General features: G+C 45.2%; 1 protein-coding gene across 1 annotated transcript in view; it reads right to left on the bottom strand.

The window, feature by feature from the left end:
* LOC149355092 (cytochrome P450 4V2-like) overlaps positions 1 to 17,441 on the bottom strand; it is a 41,579-nt gene extending 24,138 nt beyond the window's left edge. The window contains exons 1-3 of the mRNA XM_089583609.1: positions 16,561 to 17,441; positions 15,332 to 15,441; positions 12,944 to 13,032 (exon numbers count right to left, since the gene is read on the bottom strand). Of these exons, the coding sequence (XP_089439735.1) occupies positions 12,944 to 13,032; positions 15,332 to 15,441; positions 16,561 to 16,810 (449 nt within the window). The 5' untranslated portion in view covers positions 16,811 to 17,441. The remainder of the gene's footprint in view (positions 1 to 12,943; positions 13,033 to 15,331; positions 15,442 to 16,560) is intronic.
* Positions 17,442 to 21,394: the final 3,953 nt, after the last annotated feature.

Below are 21,394 nucleotides of genomic sequence, written 5' to 3'. Positions count from 1 at the left end.
ACTCACTTTGTACTAGAAGGTCCCCACGATAGTTTCCGAACTTTGGGACCTCCTAAAGTATTACATATTACGTATGAAATCTGTATATGTTAAAAATAATAAACTTCAACTTGAACTTCAAAAAAATACTTTGGAACTCCTGAACAATCGTTCCAATAAAATTTACACTTAACAGTACACCTCGTAGGCCCCAATGTGCTAAGCGGAGCTCTCGCTTAATTAGGCGACCCCAGATACCATTCTACTACATCTCGAAACAAGGCAGTCGCACTATAATAGCCTTGGCGCCTATTGTTGACAAACTTTAGGCTTGACAACTGATCAACTATATATCACTTGCTTTTTCAGTAATACGAAAGTTTTGAATAGGAAGAAAAGATGCTGTGCAAAGAAAAATTCCCAACAAGAGATTTCCCCATATCTTCAGACCATCGATGATGTAACACCAGTATCGAATTAAATGAGAACAAAAGAACTGAAACGCAAGCAAACAACACAAAAACATTAGCTCCTGGAGAGGAAGTAACTGCGAGTTTTATTTACTTTTTCTATTAGCAGTAATTGCGAAGTCGAAGTGAAAATCAACTGCTCGAGTGTTTAGTCTCTCTCAGATAAGATTAGAGATGTGAAGCCCTGAAAAAAGCACTGCAATTTTGAAAAAAAACCGTTTTTTTCGTTTTTTTCAGACAAGAAAAAATGGAAAGAAACATCGAAAATTTAACACTGCAATTTCAAGATCTTATGATTGCTTGCTTTCGCTTAGGTTTTTGTTTTTCCTTTGATAGCCGTTACAGTGTGCATCGTTGAACGATTGGAGAGCAGTCGTCATCGCCGGTGCCAGGTAGTGCTTTTAAAATGTTCGTGATGCGAGTACGCGGGTTGAAGGCCAGGTCACATATAAGATCCAGGTTTGACTTAAAAACACACTAATACTTGAACTCATGGCTGAAGTAGAACAAAATGGCTGGAAATTTTACAGCGTAACACACACGGCATAAGTAACATAGGCTGCTGTGCACGTAAGCGGTTTTAGCCAAATACATGCCTAGCTTCTTGATTTCCAACGCAGCGAAGTACAGGACATCCACAGGAATTTGATCCAGGAGAGGGGTCTGGGACTCAGCGAAGCACGTGGCCCCATCTACCTGGTGGCAAGGCCTTTGCACCAACCAGCCGCTAACTCACTGGCTTGCCGACTGCTGCAGATGCCACAATCAGCCGCCAGCTGCGAACGAAACTGGTCACGTTTCGGAAACGTGCGAACAAGGAGTCGCAACTGGCTTTCAGGAGAACGCGTTCGAAAGCTCGCGTATGTGCAGTCGAACCTAGTTGTGGACACAACTTCAATCCATGCTGCTGCGCGTAGTGCCGCATCCAGCGACGTGACTCTGAGTCCGATATGGAGTGACTTATAGATCAGTTTTCATGTTCCTCTTCTCGATGCAATAGAAAAAGAAGTTCGTTCCACAAATATGATATTTAGATCTCCACATTCGCCTGAAGTGCAAATCATTATTTATCTTCTCGGTGCAATAGAACAAATTTGTTTCAGAATATGACATCTATAACTGCATATTCGACTGAACTTCGGAGCATTATTATTGATCGTTGCGCTGTTTACAAATAAATCTGATTTTGACACATTTTGCAAAATTTCAAATTTTTCATGAAAAAAACCCTGAAAACAATGGTTTTATCATGCCATTCAAAATTTCTTGAAATTTTACATCTCTAGATAAGATCATGCCGTTTTGCCCTTCACGTTTCATTGGACACGGACAGTAAACAACAAAAAAAAAGTGTCCAAAGAAAACGTTATCAGCGCACCCTATTGGGCTTGAATGTCGTGTTGCTCGAAGCGTTTTGCAATGTCCACAGACCTTGCCTCTTCAGAGCATTGCACTCCGAGAGATGCAGCAACCAGTGCGCTTTGAATTTTGAGGAAAAAGCTGATTTGCTTGTTTTCCTTATCTTTAGTCTGAGTGACTGTATTGGTTTGCTCAGCAGATTGATCGACATGTCATATTTCTTCTTTTTTACTACTCTTCGCCGTGAGCTGATACCTGTCTCAAGAACCACTAACCTAAAGGAGCCCGCCAAGACTGCCATGTTGCACTTCAACTCCTTCAAGCCCTGCAACTGCAAATAGGGTGTTTCACGTAAGGCTTCACACAATTTTTAAAAATAGAATTTTTGAGTTTAAAGAGCTGTTTTTTCGGTATAGTATTGTCAGTGGCGTAGTACATCAGAATGCAGCTAAGATTTCCTAACTAGCAGGCTGAATAACTAAAACTGAATAGATAACTTTTAACTATTAGTGTTAGGCTGCTTAATTATTGAGAGGCGTGTAGCACACCGTAAGTAATATCCATATCAGTTGATAGAACATTAAAAACGCGGTTACCCTCGGCGCTGAGTCCCGACAAATTCTGGGTACATCCAGCCAAAATACATGCGCATTAGAGAAGCTTGCCGGCAAAGCAACCTCTCTAGTGCACATAACTCGTCGAAACAGCCAAAGTGTGTTGGGCCAGAGCGTCGAGGGTAACTGCGTTTTCGAAATTATAAAAAATGATATGGATATTACTTGTGGTGGGCTGCATGCCTCTTAATAATTAGGAGCCTAACAGTCATAGTTAAAAAGTTAACTATTCAATATTAGTAACCAGCCTGGTAGTTTGCACATCTTAGGTGTATTCTGATGTACAGGCGCGGCCATAAGTAAACGGAGCACGCTATTGCGTTCGAAGTGCAATCATGCTTTCTCCATTGGTAATGAAGAAGCGTTGTTTGTCTACAAGAAAGCCCACCAACCTCCTCTGCCAGCACGTGCGTACCACTGCTGGAAATTTCAGTTAGGTGACGCGTTAAAATTATTCGAAGACAGTTGCGTGCTCAGTTTACTTTTGTCCGCGCCTGTACTGCATAGCTGCCAACGCTATGCTGAAAAAAGTGCTATTCTAAGTCAATAAGTTAAAAATTGTGTAAAGTCTTAGGTGAAACACCGTGTATATGTTCTGTTCAGTCCCGTATGCAATTTATTGCGATTGCGATTTTGTGGCAACTTGAATGTCACCGTCATTTTATTTTGCACGGAGTGAAGTTGCGTTTCTTCTATGAGGAGCACTTCTATACAGCCACTATCCTGTTTCCGCCTTCCAAAGGTTGTCATGCAGTGTTCAAGCAAGCAGCAACAAATTACAACGATGGGCAATCACGTGGAAAGGGAAGCTTGGTCGAGAAGAGTGTATCGCATGCTCGTATTCTACCTTTGTACACCTTTTTTTTTTCAAGCTCCACGCCTGCTTTTGCTCACAACAGCATGTGCGCATTTAGACTAAGCCCAGCTATAACTGTGCCTCCTCTGCTCAACAGACGGATACACCTGTCCTTCTAGCCTCTTCACATGATGACACGTTTGGGATTTAATGTGAATGACATTGAAAAGCATTATATGTTTACGCCACGCGATGCTTTTGTTATCTGGTGATAATGACAATGGTTTTGACGTGAAACTCAAAAAGGAACAACTGCAGGCACGCGCCCGCCCTGACGCCTGGCGAAGTTCCCAGAACTTGGCATGTTGCCGCGTTTTTCTTTCCCCGTTCCCTGTTTACTTTGCGTTTTTCGGATGGCAGTTAGAATCTGCGTTGCTAACAGGCCTATACTTGCCATTTTGTTAGGTTTTCCTGTGGTCTGTACCTTTGAAAAGCTGTGATCACCATGCTGGCGCCGTTTTCTTCGAGTGAAAAGAGACAGAAGAACTTAGATATGTTGTATTGACAACAGCGTTCCCGGCGAGACTGAGCGCGGCCGCGTAGGAAGGCAGAATAGTGAGCTAGCTAGGGACGATTTGTTATCAGGATGAAGTCATATTTCGAAAAGTAGAAGGAGAAATAGGCCATATAAGCATACCTTCTCTTTTCCGGTGTTAGCTAGATGATCGGCGACTCCAAAATGATGTAGTAATGTCTCGACTAATCATCACCCGATATTAACTTCGACATTATAGATGTGCAGTTCTCTTTTGTTGTAAAAAACGTTTTCTTTGTACCGAGTAGCAAATGCCGTTAATTACCACACCAAGGCCTTCGCGTATGGGAGTGCTGCGAGGATGCAACAATTCACTTTCAACCGAATTTCGGACTTCGTTCACGAGAAAAAAAGGAATAAGCGTCGAGCAAACCCAACGGGTAATGAGCAAATATTACGAGTAACGCCAAAGAGTGCGTTGTGGAGCCAAGTCTGAATTTAGACAGTCGAGTGTGCGTGATTGCTTGGGCCTCCCGCGAGCGCCTACACCTATGCTACTCTTCGCAGCCAGCAAACAACGCTGTGAAGCTGCGAGCATGAGTGTCCGGCAGAAGCGCGGCACAGTCGGTGGTACCCTGGCGGAATGGAGTCGAAACGGAATTCGAAACCTCCAGTGATACTACATGTTATGCGCAATCGTGCCTGAATGCTGTGAAATAGGCTGCTCAACCTTGTGTCACGTGTGCATCGCAGCGGGAATCAGGCGGACTCTGTACGCTCGACGACGACGGCAGCCAAAGGTCGGGAAGTGAAAGGAAATATCGGTACAGGCAGCGGTTAACTAACGTTCGGGAGCGGAATGGACACTCTTCTGGCGAGAAATTGGCCAAATATAGACGAGCATCGATCTGTGACGTAAGCAAGATGCTGTGGTGCTTTGGTCGCCGGCTGGGGCAAAGTACCTGAGAGTATTGATGCATTGGAGTGCAAGTGAAAAAGTTTCCGAAATAGTTTTCTGATTCGCAGTGCACCTATGAGTTTGTGACTTCATTAACACAAGCGGAGAGCATAACAGGGGCCTATAACAGGGACCGACTTACGGAACGCTCTCAATCTGCAGACAGTCTCAGAACAGCCTCAAAGTCCCGCTCCTATTATTCGCTCCTGACCACGGTCAGGGCTTGACCAGCAGAAGCGGGGCTTTGAGTCTCTTTTGAGACTGTTTTCAAGCTGAGAGCGTTCCGTAATTCAGTCCCAGAACATGCGAGTGGGGAACCTCATTTCAAAGCCCATGTATTTTTAGAATACCCCTATGTGTGCGTGCCGGAGTAACCCGCGGGTTGAGGTAACGGGCCAGTGTGCGGCCCGTAGAAATAGTTGTCAACAGAATTTGCAAAAGTGTTTTCTGAATTCACACTGTACATATGAAAGAGGTACACTGTGAAGAGAGAAGGCTGCTCGCTAACGGATGGCAAATGCTTGTAAAGACAACATAAAAAGAGAGCAACACCATTTCGAAGGCGACGCGTTTTTAAAATGTCGCGGTGAATGTGTGTTGTGATGCCGGACCACGGCCGGTCTCGGGGGAGGGGGGCGCGCTCGCTGCGCGTTCCCTCGAGACCGGCCGTGGCCAGACATACCTTCCACAACGCCTAGGCGCTCAATTAGCTATGTGTTTCTCTCTGGCGCGGAAGAGCTTTTCGTGTAGTCCGACATGCTGCTTTGTGCGCTACAGTTTCTCGCAAATAGAGGCATTCACACTAAACGGCCTAGACAGGCCTACGTGGAAGACAGCACCCAAATAGCATAATGAGTAAACCACGTACATGACCGGAATTAACAAAAATTCTTATTTTCAACAGCCACACTACATATCTAAAAAAACTGATCATGACTTTAAAATTCGCGAATACCAAACTAGAATGAACCTTTATGCTAATTCATTTTTTTGCAAGAACTGTGGCACAGCGGAATCGGTTGTCCTATCACCAAGTGGGCTGTACTAACGAAGATTTGTTTTTGTCCAAGTTGTAACCCCCCTGCTTGCACGCCCTTTGGCAAAGCGAGGTATCTCTGAATAAAGAATAAAAAATAGATGAGGGCGCATCCAGATGATACCCCTAGCCGCCTCCAGTGAACGCAACCCCCTATGTTTTAGGCACGGTGCTGGTCTAGAGCACTTAGGAATCATGTCTTTTCTGCGATCACAGATCATGGTAGCAGTATCATGGTAGCCATATTTTGAAACATTGCAGTTTGTTTCCATTTCATTTAGTACTCTGACATTAGTCGTTGTTCCCGTTCATGTAAGACGAGGTGGATGAAGTCACGATGGTCGCGGCAAATACGCAATCGTGATGCCTCTTAGATAAACGCGCCCCACGTCCATGTGTCACTGGTGGAATGGCGCCGGCGACTCACAGAGCACGACGAATTGTTCACACATATGGCAGTGTTCGTTGGCGCTACTTTCGTCTCGGGTACGAAACTGCAGTGGTTACTCGACGAATGGTGGAGCGGGGTGCTTGCGACTCGGCTGTACTAGATGAGGTGCCCGCAGGTAGATTAGCGGTGGCGCCGTGACCTGAACGACAGTGCTTGTGATCGGTGGTTCGCCTCCCCATGTACTGTTGCTCTCGTCTCGACTGACGTCATGACCAAATGAAACGAAAACACAATGAAACGCTGTGAAATGCTGCCTCACGCGGTTTTCTAAGTAGCGACGACTAACTCCACATAGTTACCGGTGTTGAAGCCATCGTGGGCCAGCACGGAAATTCGGTCCAAATATAAATGGCACTGCGCATAGATACAGCTTTATCTGCCGTCTAGCAGCATGCGAGACGCGCAGACAATGCGCTCTTGTATACGCCTAGCATTAGTGTACGGTTGTGCCGGTCTAAAGACCCAGCCCGCATCATTAGCATCAGAAACGAATGCTCGACACAAGAATTTTCGCTCAACATTGTTTGGAACCATTCCTGGCGTATACGCTTTTTGTACCCTGCACGGTTTAAGGTGACAAATTTGTATAACCATCTCTTATTTGCCGAGTTTCACTCAACTTTTCAGGACATTTATCCATGCGTCAAAATACGCACTATGGGCACGTAAACAAAAATGTACCGCGGACAGGTAAACGCTTGCCTTTGTACAGCCAACAGCCATCACAAAGTTGTTTCGAGCGTTGGCGCAGTGCGCACTTGACTCACCCCCGTGACCAACAGAAGAAGCAGAGCAATAAAATGAACCTTGAATAATACAAATAGAGTGAAAGAAACGGTTTGCAATTCTTGTTTGCAGCGGAGTCCCAAAAAGTGGGGTGTCTTATAATGTTAATCATATCAGAATATGAATCTTTGCAGAAAACAGTCGCTATTTTTCTGCAAGAAAAACTGGATCGTTCGGAAATGAACCGTTCATTTATGAACAATTGTGAAGGTGTCGTAGATTTTTTAGGAATTAATTCTACCAAGGGAATCATAGCAATATCTGGAGACATAAAATACATGTATTTTTCACTCCCTAGTCACCACTCGCTTGCTTGTCTGAAAAAAAAAAAAGCATTGAATGTTTTGGATCCGTGGCATTTCAGACAGCCGCAGACCCCTGTGGCTGTAAAGTTGCAAGGTTCGTAGAATTTATACATTTCATCTAAAGTGGACCTATGGTGAATGAACCATGGCGTGTATTTACTCAAACGTGCTGTCTGTATAGGATCCCGTATAGCTCCGGTTCTTAGAGATTTTTTTTTAATGCCTACTATGACAGGAAAGTAGCCACCAATTTTTAGGTTTGTTGAAGGTATTTAATATTTATTCGGAATAGCTCAGCTAACGTCGAACGGGACCTGGCATCTCTTTTATGCCTTATTAATCAGTGTTTTAAACCATTTGAGTTTACCCTCGACCTGCAGGTTAACAGATTGCAGTTTTCAGATTTAACGTTAGTAACCTACCTTAGTAACCGGTAACCTACGCGAGTTGGTAACGTCTCCCATCTTATTCATCCTCCCGTATGAAGCTTATCAGAAGGGTGATAGTGAACCTGCTCTTCACTAACACCATTAAAAATCATCATCCCTCTTGATACCCCTCAGCCTCAGCGGGGTAGCTAATCACCTTATTTTCGCTGTTTATCCCAAGGATGAGCTTTTTAAAGGGGTGGAAGTTTTATTAAAGAGCGTCGAAAGAGCCATTCTTTGCAGTCCACCGAAAAAAGAAAGACGGCGGTGATTCCATGCACAGAATTTCACGCATGCTTAAGAGGGTTGCAAAAAGAGCAAATCTGAACTTGGTGTTCGACACAGAAAAGCTTTCGAGGCTGTGCAGGAAGACGAGCCCGTTTTCCAGTTACTCAAGGGACCTTTTTAAACTCTCACCCTCCTCCATGTCGCGCAACAGCGTATGTAACCGACCTTTAGTTATACTTTTTTATACGTCGCGCAATTACCACAGCAGCGGCCAGTAGCCGCGGTTGCATTAATGCGACAGAAGTCGACTACAGTCCATTTTTGGGGGGAGAGTGCGAAAACATAGAAGAAGAGAGTAGAGAACGAGTCACGCTTTTCCATTTCAAAACCTGCCCTTTCCCTCAAAAGCGGGACTGGAGTCGACTTCGGTCGCATTTATGTAAACGCGGCAACTCAGTCGCATCGCCCCGATGTGTCAGAAAGCTCCACCCCCCGGGAAATTGCCGCGCGCGACGGCAGCCGGTGACGGTGTTGAACGGGTGGGGCCGGCGGAGCAGCGCCGACCTTTCAGCGTGCAAAAAGTTATCTGAAGAGAGGCGCGAAGACGCTTAAATTCAAATTTGTAGTAGCGATAAGTGAGCGTCTAACAAACGCATTAAAAAAGTTCTTTCTGGAGAATATTCGTGAAGCGGCGTTCTTTAACATCCCCGGCATAACGATTTCATTGGCAGCTCCTTTCAGAGCCACTTGAAGCATTAACTCTTTGGTAATGATAAAATGCAATCACATTTTCTCGTTTACTGAGAACAACATACCCGCCCCGGTGGCTCAGTGGTTACGGCGCTCGGCTGCTGACCCAAAAGACGCGGGTTCGATCCCGGCCACGGCGGCTAGAATTTCTTTGGAGGAGAAATTCTAGAGGCGCGTGTACTGTGCGATGTCAGTGCACGTTAAAGAACCCCAGGTGGTCGAAATTTCCGGAGCCCTTCACTACGGCGTCCCTCATAGCCTGAGTTGCTTTGGGACGTAGACCCCAATAAACCAACCCTGAGAAAAATTTACCTATCCCAAAAATTTTTGCCTCTCGCGTTTCAGGTTTTCTAGGTGTTGCACAGTGTACAGTGCTTGCATCGTTTTTTTTTCATTTACAGTATTGCTCTCCCTGCCGATATTTCGTCTAAAATTCGACTATGTGCCTATGATTGCGTAATTTATCGCACCATTGGTGTTGGTGTTGAACGCACCGGCACCTGCTGTGGTGCTCTTTAGCGCTCTGTTTAAATTGAATCTATATCGGCTGCTTAAGCGTCAGACTTGCACTGCTAAAAGAAGGTTGCCTGTTGCACACCTGGTAGGACCCGGCATGTACACCTAGCGATGTTAGCTTCAGATTCAGTATGTTGAACTGAAACCTTATGTTGAGCGGGAAGCATCTGCGCCAAGGTGATTCTCCTGCATTAATTTAATTATTTGCTGAATGAGCCCGGGTATATGCATTACATGAAGGACGGACATGACAGCTGTAAGATAATGGCCTCGGTGGAATTCTTCAAATTGTTCGGGTTGATATGGTGTACGGCGTTTGGGGGCAGATTTTTCCAGTCCCGATATGGTTTGACAAATACCGGTGATGAGCGGTGGTTTCTGCGCCAAGAAAGTAGATGGCCTTGATGTGGCTTATTCAGATCGAAGCGCTATGAGACGGTGATACGATTGATGACCCTAAAGGCCTATTATTAAACTTATGCAAGACGAAACAAATGAGAACTTTTTCGTCGAGCATGGAGGATCGGCAGGTTGGTTCAGAATTTTAAGGCAGAGGCACTAGTGTAATACTTGTGATCAGGATAAATGAAACGGATAGCGCGATGTTTAGTTTTTTTAAACTTTGGTTTGGTTTGGTTTGGTTTATGGGGTTTAACGTCCCAAAGCGACTGAGGCTATGAGAGACGCCGTAGTGAAGGGCTCCGGAAATTTCGACCACCTGGGGTTCTTTAACGTGCACTGACATCGCACAGTACACGGGCCTCTAGAATTTCTCCTCCAAAAAAATTCCAGCCGCCGCGGCCGGGATCGAACCCGCGTCTTTCGGGTCAGCAGCCGAGCACCATAACCGCTGAGCCACCGCGGCGGCTTTTTAAACTTTAAAGAAAGGTTAGATTGATGAAGGTCCCGTACTGCCTACATGTTTTCTAATTTCGGACGAATAAAATGTTATTATTTTGTGGAGCGGATAGGAAATCACAGAATGCACGGTAAAAAAAAAACAAGGGTGTCGCGTTGTTGTTGCTGCCAGTCGACGTGCTATGTGCAGATAAGAAGTTACGTTGCATGAGCCTCTTGGATGAGAAAATGCAAGTAAGGAGTCCTCATGTTTGTTTTCTTGGCACCAAAAGTCTGATGGCAAGAAGAATCAGCTGGACGGGTGGTGTCTGACGTTGCAATGGTATTATCAAGGTTGTGCGATTTGACTACGTCGAAAGCGCTTGTGTGCAGTGCGGCCTGCGTTTTGAAGACACATCCCTGAGGAGTTCGTCCCCTTTTGAGCACGCTGAAAGCATCAGAAAAGCTGCTAGAAGCTGCTGCAACAAAGCGCTAATCAAAGGTGAGCTCTTTCGCAATTGTGTATCACAAAAATTGGCCTAGGAAGCCGTAGGACGTCACTTTTTCTCATGACACTTTAAAACGTGGCGATAAAAAAGTGCGAAAAACTTTCGCGTGCGTGCTTAGTGCCCAAATTAGAAACAATCTACTGAACGCAAAAAAAAGACACGCCAAGACCTCCATTCGTAAGTCTAAGAAACGGTTTTGCGCCTTCATTTGCATTTCAAACAAATGGTTGCTTCAGACGTAAGCAGCGGAAGTTTCCCACTAGACCAAAGTATGAACTAGTAAAGAAATGGCCTACAGGATGCATTGTGCGGATGTAACTGAAATCATTCAATAGTTGAAGCTGGCAAAGCGAAAATGCGTTGAGCTTCCACACAGTCGTCGTTTTCTATTATGAGTACTGAAAACAATCAGCAAATACATGAAAAAAAAATCGCACAAGAAATGCCCACCACTGCTATCCGCATTTCATACTGCATCATTAACAGCGGTTAGAGTAAGCATGGTTGTAATGAACCGCGGACAGTCCTTGTTACACACTTTTGTCGCTAACCGTAATTGGATTGAACAGAGCTTGAGAGCTTCTGTTGGCACTGTTCGCAAAGAAATGCACATGCACGCGAATTCAGTCTGCATGTTTCCTCCAGCTCTACTAGGAGCAGAAACTAGACTGTCTCAACGACGAGGAGCCTTTTGTTGGTAATGGGAACAAATTCGTTACAGCCTTACATTTAGCGCCGTGTTCATTACAAGCACCACACAGTAACTTCCGCTGAATAACAGTTACTAACACAAAAATGCCTAGTAATGCAAATGAGTAATTCAGCTACATATCTGAGCGGGGGCAAGGATTCATATAGTACTAAATAGGCAGTGTTAAGTTTTCATATGCTATTGACTCGTATTGTTTAGCATGCTGTTGTAAAGTGAACTTTTTATTCCGCGCTTGTCTGTTCTTGCACTTCTGCGTCTGTTCCACTAAGTTGCGCCTCAGTTTGAATTCAGTGAAAGTTTGTTAAATTACCCGCCTTTAAAATTTTAAAATATGTATATTGCCCATGTATAGCCTTGCTTTCTACTCATCTTGCAGGAGTCCTGTGGAAAGCACCGGTTTTACAGTGCTGTTAGATTTTCGCATTTCGAGCAAAGAAGGCGGCAATACCTTGCGGCAGCTAATCGTCCAGGGGCTCTAACGGCAGGCAGACAGCGTATGTTGGTTATTCCAGCTAATGTAACCAAGTATTCTAAAAACACGGAGGGTCCTAGGTGAATGAAGCCAATTGAGTGCTGTCGAGAGCCATGTTGCTTAGTCTGCAGTATTTTTTTGTTTAGCAAAGTTAGTTAATTTGTTAGGACTAGCTAACTAACTTTTGAAATATTAATTTCGGAGGAGAGTGTGATTCGAGAATTGCAGATCTGTTTGAAAAACTGCCGGCTAAAGTGCTTGCAACAATATACCCTTTCCGTAACCTTCTTTACCTGCCCTAAAAGAAAACGGGTGAAATTAATAATATGCCCCTTGACATCGAGGCTACTAGAGCGGCTCTGGCGTGATCTCGGAGGGGATAATCCGCTTATCTCATATTCCGCACCCATCTAAACACATAGCCGTAGCGGAGAATGTGTTCTGGAGATAAGCGCATTTTTTTTTTCTCTCACATCACTTCTTGGGGCGCCCAAGAAGCACCGATGTGAAGTGGTAGAGTATCAATTACACGTGTTTTCTTTTTCGGCTGGTTAGGAAAGCTACTTAAACGCTACCTTGCTGCATACATTTTTGCCAACCGTTTTACATGGAGCTCTAAAAGTTTCACATTTGTCCTTATATTCCCGAAGCCGACATTGACAAGTTAGCTAGTTGGTCTTAATTAACTAACACTGCAGAAGGAAAAATACTGCACGCTAGGCTACGCAACTCTCAACACCAGTAAGTTGGTGTCACTTGCATAGGAAACTTCTTTTCAAAAAAACATTTAGCTGCGAGACCTGGTAAAGAGTGACGCATGTGGAACGACGTCATCTTTTGATTCCATAGGATTTTTACACAAGAAAAAATGAGCACAGCACTTTAATAAGATAAGGTGCGTAAGGTATACGGCAACGACCACTGTGAAGTAGCTGCACAATGGTCGCAGATATGACCGTCACTCTCACCAAGCGTCTGAGAGCACACCAGAGCTGTGTACAGCACTTGTATGCTACGGCAGAGGAAAGAGATGAACAGTCGCTGAAATAACCGCTTGCGTCACAGCGGTCTATACAGAGAGCGTTAAGCTTTGGTGTCGACGTACTATACACCGCTACCACTACCTTTGTTCGCTTTCTTTTGTGCTTTGTCATACTCGTTGCATCAGCCTGTAGAAAAATGTCGAAATCTAATGGACTTACGCTGTCACCAGGTTGTGTGGGCCCAGCCAGCTGGACAGGAAGCTGTACACGTAAGGTTTCCGATGGTTCTCCTTGCTCATCAGCAGAGTCTACAGTGCACAAAAAATGTAATGAAATTCCCATTCGGGACCACCAGTAGTTCTAACATTGTTAAAGAAAGAAAACCTAATTTCTTGTTGGTCATGATGGAACAGGTGTACTGATGACAAAAGCATGCTTTCCTCCTAATGCGGCACTGCTGAAACCTTAAGCTGATCCAGCTCGCACAGTAAATTCTTAAGTAGAAAACCAGCTGAAAGGGCGCGTTCACAAGAAGAAGTATACAGGACAACGCTGGAAAGACAACTGAAAATTCTTTGCTTGGTGAATCGCCAACATCAGAACGGCACACACGCGCGAGAGCAACCACAAACGTTAACAAAACAACAAACACAAAATTGATTAGGTCTGTGTACTTCTCCTTGTGAACGCGTCCTTTCAGCTGGTTTTCTACTTACCATGCACCAACTGGCCCAACAAGCTAAGCTTCTTCAACAGTAAATTCTGCACTTCTCAGATATTTAGAATTCGAAGTACTGTTCACGACCAGAGTGGCTTAAAGTAAGCGACTTTAGTGGTGAACACCGACACTAAAATAACCTTATTAATTTCTTCCGTCCTAACTTGCAAATCTAAAAAAAAATCTTTTAGCGGCTACGTTAAGCTCACCCAAGTATTTGTAAATCTGCATAGCTTATGCATACGTTAGCACAGATGCTAATTCTAAAAGGACGCACCCCTTTACATGTCTTTGGTATAGAAACTGCTACTGTAGTGTGGTGCTAGGGACAAAAGACAGTCTGCAAAAAACCATAGAGGCACCAATCAAACAGCAATCTGACTCATTTTCATAAAAACAGTGAAAAAACTATAAATAAATAAACACGAGGACCAAAAGAATGGAGGTTACAGTGTTTTGGTTGTATTTCTTGGCTGTTTTCTTCAAAGCGAATAGTTACCTACTGTCCAACTCGCTTTATTCTACAGTAGTTTGACATCTTTCAAGTTCGTTCCGGCTCCAGATCAAAAGCAAACACGCTCGGCGAGAAGCTTCGGCAATTAGCGTTTGTGCACGAGTTTCACTTTGAGACACCTTTCTCCTTTACGTTGACTGCTGCGCTATAGTGCAGTATCAAAACAGCATCGCAATGCTGCGCCAAAAGTTCGATTGTTTGTACTGCTAGGGTGTATACCATATAAAAAGGCGCTTTCAACTTTATGGCCGAATTCATGTGCCACAGTACCACTAATCACCAGGCCATTTGCCGAAAGCAATCGCTTTCTCCCTTGCTCAGGACAGGGTTAGTTGTTTGCACGCACCAAGATTCCCAGCGCACAAGAAATAGTTCCCCGCGCACAACTACAACGTCACGGTTGACTCTCGACTCATAGGCATACATTACCGTTACTGCAATTATTGAAAGAAACAAGGGCCTTCCTTTCAGCAGTCCACAGTTCTGTGCAGGTGTGAAGAAAAGAGCACAAGAGAAATTGTTGAGGCTGGGGAAAATTGCGCCAGCACACCTTCAGTGCTCTGAAGTGGCGAAGAGCGTCATTTCTTGGGCATAATGACACGGTGACGGTTGTTCCAAGGCTCCCCATTCGCGTGTTTACTAGTTTGGTGTGCAGTGATGTGTTTGGGTTTAGTTTGTGAAGTCACCTCGTGCAACATGTTGCTCATCGCCGTTTTAAAAACAAAAACGGGTCGGTCGTATCGCCAATATGTTTGCGGTTTTTCCTGCGCATGTTTATCCGCTGTATTGCATAAATGTAGGCGCATTGCGTGTAAACAACGTAGTTGAAGTACGGCGTTTTGCGGTGATTTCTCTCAGTCTTGATCTCTTTCTTGTGCGCCGGGAATCCTTTGGCTTTCGTCCTGTATCCGGAACAAACTCCTCCCTGAAAACGTCTGATTATTGTTTAGTTACAGCGTGTATAACAGTTTTCGTGCCTCGGCTTTGTCCATGGGGCGGCTCTACAATAAGGTAAAAGTGCGATAACAATGATCAGACTTTTGTTCTGCTGGTGCAGAACAGTCACTGCAGCATGGATGAACGTTTTTGTCCTAAGTCTGTTACACAGTGTCGGTGGTGGAAAAAAATTAAAGGGACATCTACGGCCATATTCGCAGAGCATTTTGTCATCATGATCAGACTGCCCGGTCGCCGACTAAACTGCTTCCTTCTTGACGCCAGTGATCTGGAAGGGAACAGTGATGATGCTCTGTGAATCGGACCGCAGTAGCCACTTCTTCAGCACTAATCTGCATCAAAAAGCACTGTTTGGACACGCGTGATCCTGGGCGTCCCATTTATCCGCACGTGCAATGCATGACCGAGCTGGGATTACCTCAGCCGCGTCGGGAGTGTGGACGATCACGACGGGCATCGGGCCGAGATAAACCTTGAATGTCCTCCACTGGTACTCTCGTGTCAGCTGGTTCACTATTGTCAGGAAGCCTGCGTGTTGAAAGGAGAAATGCACATCCTGCTTTTCCCACCTGTGACACTCTAAGACGAATTTAGAATTAAGTATCAATGTTGCCGTCAGGAAGTGCCAAAGTCTGTGAATAGTGAATGCGTTTTGCGTACTCTGCACGAAATGTTACTATGGCAGCACGGTTAACAATGACGCGCATTTGGAGGTCATTTTGTGGCCACGACCAGTTCTCGACATACTCGTTTCGTGAGCCTCATGGAAGCGGATCGAATCAAAAATAGCGCTGACGCTGGTCGACCAGACCATGTTTACAAGAGTTCACTTCAAGTGGGCCCACATCACCGCGTCCTCTTGCGTCGAGTAGAACTAAGAGGACGTGGCGAATAAAAATTCAAAACATTCATAGCTGCCCTTCGCTAAGCTGACTCGACCCGGCCCCGTAAGTGACCGTAACCCGGCCTTAGGATTAATCCTAATCCCCTATGCAGCTTGGAGAGCTGGTCAGGATTGGACAGCCCACCAACCGATGCTGGCTCTGCTAGATGGGCTAAAGGAACCCGATGGGCACTTTGTATTCAGATATGTCGAACTGGAACACTCCTGTGGACTTCATGAATGTTCACCCAATTACATTCACGAACTATTGCACTTTGCGCCGTACGTGCGCTTACGGTAGTAGTGGTTTTATTCTAAGAGGGGAATTCTAGACAGTAACAAAGCTGAAAATGAAGGGATTAGCTTTCAGGCTTGCTAAGTATGCGAGGAACCAAAAACAAAAGTACCCGCTGATGTTCAAGAGCGCGAAACAAAAATAGCAAAAATTTTCATGCTGACAACCTGATCACTGATAAGCATGACACGTGCCCAAAGCAACAATACCATGAAATGATAAAGCAATCTGAGGCACAATAAAGAATAAAAAAATAACTGCGGTAAAGACGAATAAAGAGCACTTGCTTACATAATATGAGCTGAGCAACAAGAAAACAACTTCATGATTTCTTGAAGTGCCATTCTGAGGTCAGGCAAAGTGGCACTTCGACACTTCCTAACAAATTACCATTCTGATGTCTGCTAGTGTACGAATGACGTGTCCTATTTTTATATTCTGGTTGATGATATCAAAATTTCTGACTCACCGACCGTAGCGTCCTTGAGTCCTGTTGTTTTCCTCATGTTCCAATACGCCTTTACAGAGTACCAGAAAGGAATTCCGTCCCAGGGACCAGGCAGAGGTCTGAGGGCCACCCATATTTTCACCCACTCTACGACAGGTCTCGCCAAGTAGATCCATGCAACGAGAAGGACCAAGAGTGGCGACACTCGCGCAAGTACAACGTCAAACTGTGACGACAGTGACGGCGACTCAGAAGTCCACAGCACAAACATGTCTTGCACGGTGCGCTGGAGTTCTGTTCCTTTGTTTTCCGTGTGACCAGGAGCTGGAAGCACGCTTTGGCGAACACCTTTGGGTGCTGCGAATTCGCCACCTGTGGAGAGCAGGTGAAATAGTGGCGCTCCTACTCTCGCGTTAATTTCGTTAAGGTACGAACCGACGATGTTTCCTCTTGATCACTCAGTTTAGGCGATGAGTGGTCGTCCACCTAGTTGCTTGTGGTTAGAGGAGAAGCAAGGTGCTCGATGACGTTGCCGGTGACCTCAGTGACATGTACGGAACATCCGCATGTTGGCTTTGCTCGCGGCACGATAAATGAAACTTCAAACGTGAACCGGAGATGTTCCTTGCCTGACAGCAGGTTCACTTGGCACGACTTTTAACGCACTGGACGGCAATACACGTCCTGCTTAAGCACGAGGGTCTAGCTCCAGTGGAGTTTTATCGGTTCCCAGCACTGCGTGTTACCTGTTTAAAATGTCCTGTAGTCAATTCTAGACGTCTCGCTGATACTGTACTCAAAAGTCTGCCCCAAATCGGCGCCTTTCACCACCACGAAAGGAGGTGCGCATATATGTCGACACTATCCAGTCAGGGCGCTCTGTTTTTTTTGAAGCACAGGATCCCCCGTCAGGCTGTAAATACTCCATGGGGTTAATGTGGAAAGGAGATCTTCGTACTTTCTCATGTTTCGCTTTGTTGACGTTAATCCGTTCCTTTTTCTTTTCTCATGCATTCTTCTCCCAGTGGATGTACTCACGCAGTTAGGTGGTGAGGGTAAGTGGTAATAACAGCGGTTTCTTTGTTTGTGTTTTTGTTGTTGAGGCATCGCCGGGAACGCGAGAAGAATGTTTTGCCTGAAAGAGAGACAGACGGAGACAAAAGGAAGCATAGAAAACACGAAGAGGCCGAGAGAGGAAGTGGTTCCAGGGTCAAACTCCGCAACGGCCAATTAAGTTACCCGTTGACTCTCTTTTTCTAACAAGACGCACAAGCCTTCGTCAGCTGCACAAGTGCATTGCGCTGCTGGAATACCTTCCTCACATTTGCGGACAATCTCTGTTTGAGGGCTCCAGCGGGCTTATCATCCACTCTTGCTTGATGTAATTGAGGCTAATGCGCAAATCCGCGAAACGTGGAGGCTTGAGACCATTCCGTGCTGTTCGAAGAAACGCCAGCCGCGTAAAGGAAGTTGTCGTTAACAAGGAAACCTTCTCGTACGTGTAGGAAAGCCCAGCGTCCAATTTGCACCTTTTCTGCATTTCCAGGAGCTCACGTCACGCCTACGTGTCACGGAAGAGAAGTGTGACACGAACAGAGCGGCTCGCAGGAAACGATTACACGCGCTCTTTGTAGAGTGACGGAGTAAACGCTTGCTGAAAGGCTTTGTTTTTCGGCTTCTAGAGAATCCCCGGATCGCAAGACATCCTCTGTATAATTTCGTGCTTTGCATAACATGTTACACAGGCGATCACACTAGCGTTGAGCGCGCCACAGTTACAAATGCAAGTTAAAGAGGTCACATGACACAAAGCAGTCGTATCTAATATTTTTCCGGTACGTTCGCGTGAATTTACATGTGTAGAGATCCTGGATTGCGCATTCATCGGGTGTTTCGCCTGAGATGTACTGAAATGTTTAAAAAAAGACTTTTGGAGTTTGAACAGCGCTTTTCTTTTGGCGTAGTAATATCCATATCAGTTACCCTCGGCGCGTGGCCCAACCAATTCTGGCTACGTCGAAGAGTTTCATGCACTGGAGGGATTGCTTTGCCTGGAAGCTTCTCGAAAGCGCATGTATTTTGGGCCGATGTAGCCAAAATTTGTTGGGCCACAGCACCGAGGGTAACTGCGTTTTCGAAATTCTAAAAACTGATATGGACATAGCTTAAGGTGGACTACTCGTCTCTTCATAAATAAGAAGACTAATAGCAAGAAAGTGAATTACGCGCAGAGTGCTAAAATGGAGAGATCTTAGGTAAGGTATTATAAACGGTGTCTGTCTTTATTATTTCTTGGGCGATTTTGAGGTTTCTTGAAGTTTACGCGGAGAGTCCATAGCGTCATTGCAAGTGTCAACCTGGCCATCTCAGGTTGACTGAGGGAGTGGAAGCGTGAGGTGTTAGAAGGAGGCGGCCACTTAGCTACAGCAGCAATCCCGTCCAATTCCTAGCGTAGCACGTTATTTCCATCAAAAATAATTGTCCCGATGCTTTAGTTCTCTGAAAACATGTTAATGGAACCAACAGCAATTGAACCAAAAAAAAATCACAGGCGACTATTTTTTTGTGGATGTGGTTTTGGTCAAAGAAGTATACTAAGTGCCTAATAACTTTTGGATGGAAGCTAAATTGACACATAGGAAAAAAAAAAGAACCACGTCGTGCCTGTGGAGTCCAAACCTACTATCTCCATACACGCTGCTCTATCAAGTGAGCTACGGTATTCCCTTTGGTACTTTATTTCGGTGACTGTTGGCTTCCTTCATATCGTCCTATTTTCGAGTGTATTTATGCTGCGGGAAGCCTAACATTAAGAGTGTTCATCAGCGCCACCCTGAAAGCAGACGTGAAAGCGCCTGTCATGCGGCAAGTGGCAGGTAGAACATGGTCTAACGGGGAGGACGGCACCTATGCGAGACAGAGGTTTATTTACAGAGAAAGCCAGAGAGTTCGGTCTGAGGAATCATTACTACTTTACACTGCGGAGCGGAAGAGGGGAAGAGAAGGTCATGATGGATAGCGATGTGGACACAAAAGAGATGGTAGTATATATAAGCACATCAGGAATGCGGCTTACCACAACCGGAATCAATACATGTTTGCTACAACCGTTTTATTCTGCCTGAGGCACCAAGACTGCAAAATTAGACCTTCGTTAGCTGTTCAGCAGGCGATGGTAGGGAAATGAGAGACGCATTATGGTATTGTCATCAAAAGTGCGTCAGAAGCCCATCGCGAGACACCGCATCATCTCGACGTACGACGACGCTCGTCCGGTCCGGCTACAGCCTTACCGTATTTCGTCTAAACAGGGCGAGACATATCAAACTAAAGTTAAAGAAATGGTAGATATTCAGTCTTCGAGAAGTTTCTGGCCTTCACCAGTGGTTTTCTTCTTAAGCAGCATGGTGGTACACTACGCTTCTATGTAGTCTAAAGAAAGTTAAAAACAGTTAGAAAGGTATGTGCGCCTCCTGCAACGAACTGACTACTCCTTATATCAAATATGGATAAAAAAGTATTTTTCAGATTGATTCGAAAAGTGAGTATTGGCTAATAGAGGTTGATGACAGTATCGCGAGAGGCCTGACAGCGGAATTCAAACGTCTTCCCGGCAAGTGCCACCTGGCAATATGCATTTTAAGGAAATCAACAGACAGGGAAAGCAGGGAATGCATAGGGGGTGGGGATTTTTTTTTGTTCGTAGCGGTGATCGAAGTGCGAAAATAGCAGCGTTGTCATTTTTCGGTTAAATGATAAAATAACACGAAGTAGAAAAGCGACGAGGAAGAAGAGGGTCATCGCACAGCTGCCGCCCTCATCGTTTGATCACGTTCTATGTGGCGCTGGCAGTATCATACGACGTCCACTGATATGGTTGTGGCTGACACTGATGAACACTCACAAGGCAAGATGCATGCGACACAGGTACACTCGCAATTAGAAATTTGGACATCCACTGCCGTAGCTCAGTTCGCAGTGCGAGCTCCGTATGAGTTATTTATTTGGCATCCCAGAAATGATTGCGCCACTAACTCCTCATTTTCAGCGAAGCCCCCCCCCCCCCTCCCTCCCCTCTTCCCCAAACTAAAATCTCGCAATGCATCCCTTTGTTTCAGTGACTGTTTGCTTTAATTTCGCTACCAGCCCCTCATTTCCTCACTTCTGCCTGTTCATCAGTTCTTTGACAAGGCAGAAATGATTTTATAGTGTCTATGGAATGCATCACGAGGCTTCGCATATGTTACTAGGCGGTTATTCAGCGAAATTAAAGCCTCATGTAGTGAGTGAGCTCTCATCAGAAACACCAACTTAGCGTTATTATATCGCCTATCTGATAACTGACCGGTAGACAGGAGCGAATTCATTCCTGGGGCACCCCTCCCCCCTCCCCTTCCTCTACAAGCGATAAATTTTTAATACGAAACCCTCGTTCAACCGAATTATTCTTCTAAACAATGTCCACAAAATACATGGTTTATATGTGACGAACGCCACCCACCCAATTGCCTTCCCCAAAAGCAATATATAAATCCTCCCCTGCTGGGACAAATATAAAAATTAGACTTTTTACTCCAGCTCTCATGTTTCAATATTTCTTGTTTATTACGCCTCGAAATCAGGAGCAGGCGACAATACTATAATACGTCCTTTGATTGAATTTTTGATAGTGAATGGGTTTATTGCTTTATGGCTTTTAACGCCCCAAAGCGGGTCAGGTTAGGAGAGACGCCGTAGTGGAGTGCTCAGGACAATTTCGACCACCTGGGGTTCTTTAACGTGCACTGACATCGCACATTGGACGGGACTGTATAATTTCGGTGCCATGGAAGTGCGACTACCGCGAGCGGGATCG

The sequence above is a fragment of the Amblyomma mixtum genome, chromosome 3 (assembly GCF_055824585.1).
Source record: "Amblyomma mixtum isolate Tamu chromosome 3, ASM5582458v1, whole genome shotgun sequence".
In the NCBI taxonomy this organism is placed as follows: domain Eukaryota; kingdom Metazoa; phylum Arthropoda; class Arachnida; order Ixodida; family Ixodidae; genus Amblyomma; species Amblyomma mixtum.
Note: the sequence above shows the minus strand (reverse complement) of the source record. Positions and strands in the feature narration are given on the sequence as shown.